Raw genomic sequence first — 8,519 nt, 5'->3', positions numbered from 1 at the left:
GTATGCTGAGCACCCAGATGGTGCTTAAGATGTCCATACCACACATTCTTCCTACTTCCCTCTTTCTCTCCCCCCTTTTGGAGCAGGGGGAAATCAAGCACTGTGGGATGCTGGGGAGCTAAGAGACCCCCTGTAATGCAAGTGTGATTTGCAGGTGTGAAAAGTAGCACTATAAAATATGCTGCAGAAAATTTATTGTTCAATCTGTAATGCTTCTGTCATTTTTGTAACATTCTGGGGATGTGTATATTCTTAACTTTATTTGTGGCACTATAAATGTAACTTCTATGCATAGCCAGAGTCTAATTAAAATCCTGTTAAATCTTTGGAAATGTACATAGTTTTTCTTAGGTGACTTGCTGTATATTTGTAAGCCAGTTAAAACCAAGTCAAGGAAATAAACTGTTTCTTATTAGGTATTGTTTTAAAGAGATTTGTTAAAACCATGTTTAATTTCCTCTTACAGATTTTTTTTTTAAAGCTGCTTAATTATGCAAAAACATTTTTTTTTTCAAGATAGTGATATGACTGGTTTCTTCTTTAATTTTCAGCATTTAAATATCAAGACACTGACAGATGATGTGGTAAGACTACTTAAGTTTGCTTCTGTATGCTTGGTAACTAACCCTCTAACTTGAACAACTAAAACATCTTTATTGTAGCTTCTTTGCTGCTAGAAGCTCTTTTGGACAGCTCAAATTAAAAGCTCAAATAGGTAAAGCCTGGCTAAACTGGAAGAATGTTAATGATATATACTAGGTATAGGTGACAGACTTAGGTGCTGTAGCTGGTTTTGCAGTTGCTGTACTCTGCTTTTAATCACTATTAAATAAGTAGGTCAGCTAAGTATAACTGTCTAGTTAATGCCTTTAAGATTTGCTTCAGTTTTTGTATTTCTTCCATATCTGACTAGCATTGCCGGGTTGCATGGCTAACTAAGACGAGGTATTTAATGTTGGCTTGTAAATTTTTTTTTTTTTTAAACTCTGTACTATCTAATGCATGTCCTACGTAAAAGCTCTTCATCAGTCATTTATTTGTTTGTGTATCTGAAGTTGTCTGGTTGATTTGATAGAACTATTCAGCGCTCCCTATTACAAGGCAGAAATCTTTTAAACGGCAAACTGCAATATGTGTAATAACGACTGTGCTCTCGTTAAGTGTTTAAAAATATGTCTCTCTTCTTAAATAGAAGGAAGCATTCTTTCTTCACATTCAAATAACACCTTTAGCTTTTAACTTGTAACTTTATTATCACCTTGAACTTTTGGCACCACAGGCATTTTTCTGAAATTTATTTTCTGTATTGGATTTGTGCAACAAATGAACCATTTTTGCATAAATATTTGTGCTTATAATTGAAACAATCATGTAGGATTGTTGCAAAATAGCCATGGTAAATTGTGTTTTAAATGGGAATCCATTGGTTTTGGGTATCTGTGGTTAGGTAGGCAACAAATAACCTGGCGTACCTTTCAGTGTACTGTTGGTCAGCTGTTGTAGCGTGTTTTTGATTTCAGTTCAGTTTGCCTCATAGCAGTTTTCATGGTTCCATTATCATCATTAGGGATCTAAATGCTGATTTAAAAAAAAAATCTGGTTAACATGTTGTAATTACAGCAGTTAAATAATTAATTGGCGTGCCAACCCCTAGCTTGGCCCACGTGGGGCTGCTCTGTGCCAGCCTGCAGCTCACCCCTGCCTGTCCTGGCAGGACTGAGCTGCTTCTAGCCCCCTGAGGTATAGTGAGGACTTACTGGTTCCCTGGGGCCCCAGCTCCCCAGAGCTTGCCTCATTATGAGCAGGGCAGGTGGGCAGTTCCTTTTCTTTTAAGCATCTTTCTATTTTAAATTTTTATTTTCAGGATTGGGCCCCTCACAGTGCATAGCAAGGTGGCCTCTGACTTCTGTGCTCCCCAGAGAGGGAGCTGGGCTGCTTTTGTTGTGGTCAGCAGAGGAGTGAGGAGGTGGGATTAATACTTTAATAGCTAGGCTCCATGGACCCCTGCCCTACGCTAAATAACGGGTAGGCTATAGCTGGTTATCATTCGGCTTATTGATTAAATGATTAATTGTTTAACCATTCACACTGCTAATCATTATCTAGTTGGACTGCTCCTATAACACAGCTTATAGGATTTCCCTGAAATAACTTATTCTTGGGTTCATTTCTCTTTTTTTCAGAGGATTGGTAGGAAATAATTCTCACATTCTGTCTCAGTGCAAAACTGGATTGGTTGTCTGTATCTGTCTTTGTCTTTATTGTGCTCAAGTTCTTGACTCTGAGACACAAATGAATAGTATGGGGCTTAATCCAGCCTGCAGACTGGCACTCACCCTAAACCTACTGCAGTCTGGTCCTGTGCACCTGGTTTGGGCTCTACATGGTCCTGTGTGCTGGGATTGAACACTGTGTCCCTGATTTGTTGTGCAGGGCCTGGAGCGTCTCGTGAGTCTGGAAACTTGGCAGCATAGGAGTAGTTCCATTGCTCCCTTGATGCCAAATATTTGGACCCAGAGGGAGCCCTGTGGCCTGGATGACACTGCTCTAGGGACTGGATCTGGCCACGGACTGGGGGTTGAACACCCCTGATGCAGAACCTAGCAAACCCCTTTTCTAGTGCAGCTTAAAGATCTTGTGTCTTGAACCTGCAATTTTACCTGCTGCTGGAGCACATACTGAAATGGATAAATTCAGCTTGTGCTTTTATTATACTTTCCACTTGCTTTCCTCACTTTTCATCTAGTATTCTTGCTTTCTCTTCTCACTGCATCTGATTGGCCCACCACTACTAGATTCCTAACTTGGTGCCCAGGGCAGCTCGCACTGTGCTTCCACTCGCATTCACCCCATGCCTGTTGATGGCTCTGGCCAGCATGCACAGCTTCCTCCTGGGCTGCTGTTGTAGTCACCTGGGTACTGCTTAGTTCTCCCTGCCTCCAGCAGCTCCACCTCCTCCTGCCCCTGCTGTACCACTCTGGGCAGCAGGTTGCATGGGGAAGCAGCAGTGGCCATGGGGATGCATGCCAGGCATCACATGCACAGCTGGGTGGAGGGAAGCTGCAGCTGGGCAGCTCCTGCCCCAGTGCACAGGGCTCCATCTCCATCCTGCCTCCCACATACTCTACCCACTTGGTGCGATGAGCAGCTACCTGTGGGTAGCCAAGTGAGTGGAGGGAGTCCAGGAGCTGTAGCCCTCTGTACTAGGTCAGGAGCCATCTGGGGCAGCTTTTCCCCAGCCCAGCTGGGCATGTGATGCCTGGGACGCATCCCTATAGCTGCCACTGCTTCCCTGTGCTACCTGCAGCCAGGAGCAGTGCAGCAGGGGCAAGAGGAGGATGAGGTGGCAGCAGTAGTGGGAGCAGCTCCCCGGGAAGATGGGTGAGTTGGCTGGGGCTGGGGTGGTGGTGTTGGTGGGAGCACCATGTGGGCTGCCCCAGGCAGGATTGAGTGGGGCTTGGCTCTATGTAGAGCACTGTAGGGGCATACATACAATTGATTAGCAGGCTGGATCCAACCTGTGGTTCATATTTTGCGCACCCCTTCCCTAGGACTATGTGACTTGCTTAAAGGTTCTCAGCTGAAGTCTCTCAAACTTCGAACAAAATATAAAATGGATGAGAAATAATAATCCTTTAAGGACTGGGCAGCAGTACACAACATGGTCTTCTCCATTCTCCCTACATATGCACCTCTGCCTTTTTTATTGCCAGCTGCTAAGTAGTTTAAGAACAGTTGAATTACCAGCAAGAAGAAGAGAATCAGCTGTTTCTAGAGGTGGTGTTCTTCCATGTGGGGAGCAGCCTATAGAAGGAAACTACTCTTTCTGCAAAGGTGTGGTAAGGCTTTTATAGGGAGGGTGTAACAAGTGCGTAGTCCCATGTATGGTCACGTTGCTCCCTGGTGGCCACTCAGCTCTTGCCAATATACATCCCTGGCTCTCTTTGGGTACTCTCCCCTCCGCTCACTCACCATGCCTTGATGCTAAAGGAAAAGGAGGTAGCTTTGCGCTTCCCAAGCCTGATCTTACTCTCCTGACCACAGATGTCTGTGGTCATTGCCTTGAGGGCTAATTATGTGGTTCCATCCTCCCTTTACACCATTCCCATGCCTCACAGATGTTTCCGTCACCAGCCTTCTTGGGCCTGACTAGCCCTCCCTGCCCAGGCACTTTGCTGACCTTGGCTACTTCTTGGTGTAGTTTCTAGGCTTGTCTACTTCTCCTGGGTTCTTTGCTTCTTGGAGCTAGTCCTGGGCACTGCCTTCCTGCCTGTACTCCTTGCTGGCCACTTTGCATATGTGAGCTACACCCAGGCACTGTGTCCCACCCTAGCAGACTCCTACTTCTGTCCCTCTCTGGGCTTTGGGTCCTTGGTCCCCATCCCTGGGCTGCTGTGCCCTGCCTCTGCTCCTCTTTGGTCTCACTTGCCCCTGTTCTCAGGCCTGCCCTGTTCCTGGGCTCTGTGCTGGCAAGGAGTGCCAGCTCAGCTGTTCTGCTAGGAGCCCATCTGCCAGGAGCTCCTCTTTCTGGCTCCCAGGGCTAGACTCCTTGACCAGTGCAGGCCCTGGATTTATATACCCTAAGCCCAGCCCCCCTCTGATCAGGTGACTTTCTGTTTGGCCACTGCTACATCTGCAGGCTGCTGCTTCCACAGCCTTTCTTCTTAAACTGACAGGCATACCAAGCACCCTGTCATAGATGGTAAGAGATCCCCTGGCCTTTTCCAAAGTTTGAAGGACAAAAGTATGACAGGGAAGGAGCAGAGAACTAAGTTTCATGGAGGGGAAAGAAGTATTGGGGGAGATGGAGACAAAAGGTAAGGAAATGAGGGGAAACACTTGAAAAAAGGAAAATGGAGCTGAAAAGAGAACCTATTGTCATGTAAACTTCACCCGATGACTGAACTGTGCTCCTGATAATAGAAAATCAGGAATATGTTTTATATATTTAAAATCCTATTTGAACTTCTGATGACAACTCCAAAGGGTACCATTTTGATTAAGGTCACTAGCCTGCTGTTTCAGTTCCAGTGCTGTAAGATTTCAAGGGCTTCTCTATGCTTTTACGTCAAATTGTGTAGGGAGTAGTCCCTTGTTTTGGATCCCAGGGGATCCAAAATACCAGTTTTTTTGGAGAGATCTGTCTTGTACTGATGCATGAGCTTGCATATACTGATCCAATAAAGATTAGTGCCAGTTTTTTACAGTGTTATAATGAGAATCCTTTACAGCTGTGTTTGGTGTGTCATAGTGAGCTATGACAATTACTGCATTTCTGACATGCAGTGGTGGTTGAGTTTGGGTGTCTTAATACCAATGCTAAGGAGGTAAATGCACTGTTGTGGTGTTTTCTTAGTATATATTCTAACAGATGCATTAAATAGCTTAATTAAAGCACTTTAAATAGCTTGCCATGTGATTTCAGAGTTTAAACGTATAGAAACCAAGTCTAACCAAAATTGTTTAGGGTAAGGGCCTCACAGAAGATGGCAGAGGTTTTTAAAACGTTTTTAAAATTTTAAACTTTAATTCATAAACTCTTTAGTTACTCTATAAAAGTATTAGGAAAATCATTCCATATGGTAAAACAGTTTGGTGGGGGGTGCAGGTATACATATACAAAGATGGATTCTGTTTATTAAGTGCAAACTAAACAGCTCTAATTAATGCCGCCATAATTATATTTAACAAACTGTTCAAAGGCCTGCTTAACTGTTTTTGAACTTGGTAAATTCTTTAACTTAATTTTAGTTTCGGTAGCATGTTCTATAGTCTAACTAGTGTACAGTAAAAAGAAAAAATCCTCTATCGGTTGTTAATTTGTTTAAAACTAACAAATACCCTATTGCTCTTGTAATGTGAAACCATGAATGGAAGTGCCAGACCTACTTTATATGCATAATTCATTATTTGCATATTTGTCTTCTCCATATGTTAAGAGCTTTGGTCTTTTCAATTTTACTACATAAAGAAGTTTCTCATACTCCTGAATGTTCTTTGCACTCATATTTTGGTCGTATCCATTTCAGGATTGGGTAACTTGCACATAGTACAAGTTTCCGTCCCTTTATGCAGGTTCTGTATGTGCAAATTTGCTTTTATCTGATGACCATTTTTATACCAAAAGTTTGTTATATGCAAGGTAAATTCACTCTTATGTGATTGGTGTGGTGGAAGCCCACAGTCAGCTGTTTTGTGCAGTGCATTGTGGGAGTGACACGCACCAAAATACAGTCTCCTGTGTGGATCTGTGCTCCTTGCTTGTTGTCTGCAACATGTTTCTGTAGTTGCTATCCCCATTATGGTAACATTCACCACAACCCTGTGCTTGTGTGCACTGTCTGCTGTTGGTGAGTACCAAAATTGTCTTGTAAAAGTGGTAGAAATAGGTCTATGGGTCAGTAGAATCGAGGTCTTGGAACGTACCTCTATTTGTTAAATTGTAAAGTGGGTCTCCTTTATGCAAATTCAACTTGTACGCTGTTTTCCAGGAACGCATAAAGCAAAGGAAACCTGTACAATATTTTAGGTATACGCATGCAATTCGCTTATAAGCAGTGAGGATTTTATCAGTCTATAGCAGGCTTGTTGGACTGATGTCTGCTAAAGTGGGCTACAAAATTAAGGCTGGGATTAGCATGGAAACTGAGAAGAGCCAAGTGTGCGCAAAGTAAAGGTGCTGTTACAGGTTACTTTTTGTAATGTTTTAAATCTGTGGAATATTATGCCATCATACAGTTGGAGCAGTTTCAGAGCAGATGCAGGTTAAGGTGTAATTCTGTATCAGACCTGTGCAACTGTGGTTTGCCATTAGAGGGCTCAGAAGGAGGCAATGACAGGATCCAGGACTCTGTTCCTCTGCGGTGGAGGGTGGCATGTAGCTTGAAGGAAGAGCAGAAGAAGGAGAAGGGAGACCTGCTTTTTTGATTGATTTAGTGTTGGTTAAAGGTACCCTAGAGAATGAAGTCCTGAATGTATCCACACAGGAGGAATAGCAGAGGCAGATATAGAGTAAACCACTATCTTTGTGCCTCAACTAAGGCTTGGAAGGAATGAAAGAGGTCTCCATTTCATCTTCCCAACCTTACTATTGTGTGTTGGGTGACAGGGCCCAAACAGGCAAGAATTGGTGTCGTCTTCCTCATGCTCTGATCCGTCCATCAGGAGAGTTCAGTTCTGACCCCAGTTCTGCTGCTAGATTGTCATGTAGTGTTAGGAAGCCTCTCTGCCTGTTTCCAGTGTGAGAGATCATTTTGAGCTTTCTTTTACCAAAGTGCTTTGAAATACATGGATGACAAGTTCCACATGAGAGCTAAGGCTAAGTTCTGCTTAAGGCTTGGTAGGGGCATGCTGTTTGTCTGGGATACCCTTGCTGTCTGTCTGAGCAGCTCCCAGCTGTGCTTTCCCAGCAGCTGTTTCTCTCTATCCTTCTACTGCACTTATACCCTTGACAAAATGTTACTTGAGGCATCCCTTAGTAAATGCTGGGTCTTTGTTTTCACTCTTTTTTTAATGCCAGATCTTCACTTATTTTTTTAATACTATAGAAAAATGGTAGAGCAGTTCTTCTGTTGCAAAGAAAGACCCCAACAGGAAGAATGCTTTTCACAGCATGGATTCTTATTTGAGATGTCTGGGATTATTTTGTGAATCATGTTTATGAATTTAATGGTTAATCCCTGGTGGCTTCATTGCCTTGTCCATGTTGGACAAGGCAATGAGAGAGGGCTCTCCGGTTTCACTGAGCAGTGGTGGCTTGGCACTGAGAGCAGGACCACTACATCAGTCTCAGCGACACCAAAGATCCCTAGGAAAGTGTGGTTTCTGCAGGGTTTTCCAGTCCTGCTGAAACTGATGTGGTGAGCTCAGCTGGTCTCCATTTAATTGAGCCCTGGCAGCTCTGCTGAGCATAGAAATCCCAGTCACTGAGATCATGTGGCTGGTCTGCATGGTTTGTACTGAATTGAGCCACAACGGCTCTGTACTTTCAGTATGTCTATAAAGGCCTTTTTCCAGCTCTCTAATTACTTTTCTCATGCTCTTTCCTGCTTCCTCCAATTTTGCATTGCTTTTAAAATGTAGACACTAGAACTGTACCTAGTATTCCAATATTTGTCTTGTTAGTTTTGCAAATAGGTAAAGGTACATCTCTCTTCCTAACCTCCTTCCCCTGTTCATACAAGTGATTTCCCCCCCGTGCACTCCACAGTCAGTTAAATTTTAGGATAAATTCTTTGTCTGTTATAAAATCTGAATCCCATTGAGTCACTTCTTTGAATTTTTCCATTTTTGTAGGTAAGGTCTGCTTTTTTGTGTTTAAATATATGAAATTACCTTCAGCTTTATTTTAAAATGTATTGCTTGAAAGGGCTCAAGTCACTAAATCCTCTAGATCAGGGGTCTGTAATCTTTTAACAATAGTGGGTAAGTGTCACTTGTTGAATAGAAGTAGTATTGGATTTGCATTCCAGGAGTTGCTGTTCCCTTGCTACTCTCTCTTCTGCCCCCCCCCCCCCCCC

The 8,519-nt window shown here is 43.3% G+C and overlaps 1 protein-coding gene across 2 annotated transcripts in view; it reads left to right on the top strand.

Moving 5' to 3' along the window:
• Window positions 1-519: 519 nt before the first annotated feature.
• Window positions 520-8,519, top strand: part of DIAPH3 (diaphanous related formin 3) — a 562,409-nt gene continuing 554,409 nt past the window's right edge. For both annotated transcript variants that reach the window (XM_019525253.1, XM_019525252.1), the window contains exon 1: window positions 520-584. In XM_019525253.1, the coding sequence (XP_019380798.1) occupies window positions 525-584 (60 nt within the window). In that variant the 5' untranslated portion in view covers window positions 520-524. The remainder of the gene's footprint in view (window positions 585-8,519) is intronic.

This window comes from Gavialis gangeticus, unplaced genomic scaffold, assembly GCF_001723915.1.
Source record: "Gavialis gangeticus isolate Ggan-Ray unplaced genomic scaffold, GavGan_comp1, whole genome shotgun sequence".
Lineage (NCBI taxonomy): Eukaryota > Metazoa > Chordata > Crocodylia > Gavialidae > Gavialis > Gavialis gangeticus.
The sequence above is the reverse complement of the archived record's forward strand: the minus strand, read 5'-3'. Positions and strand labels throughout refer to the sequence as shown.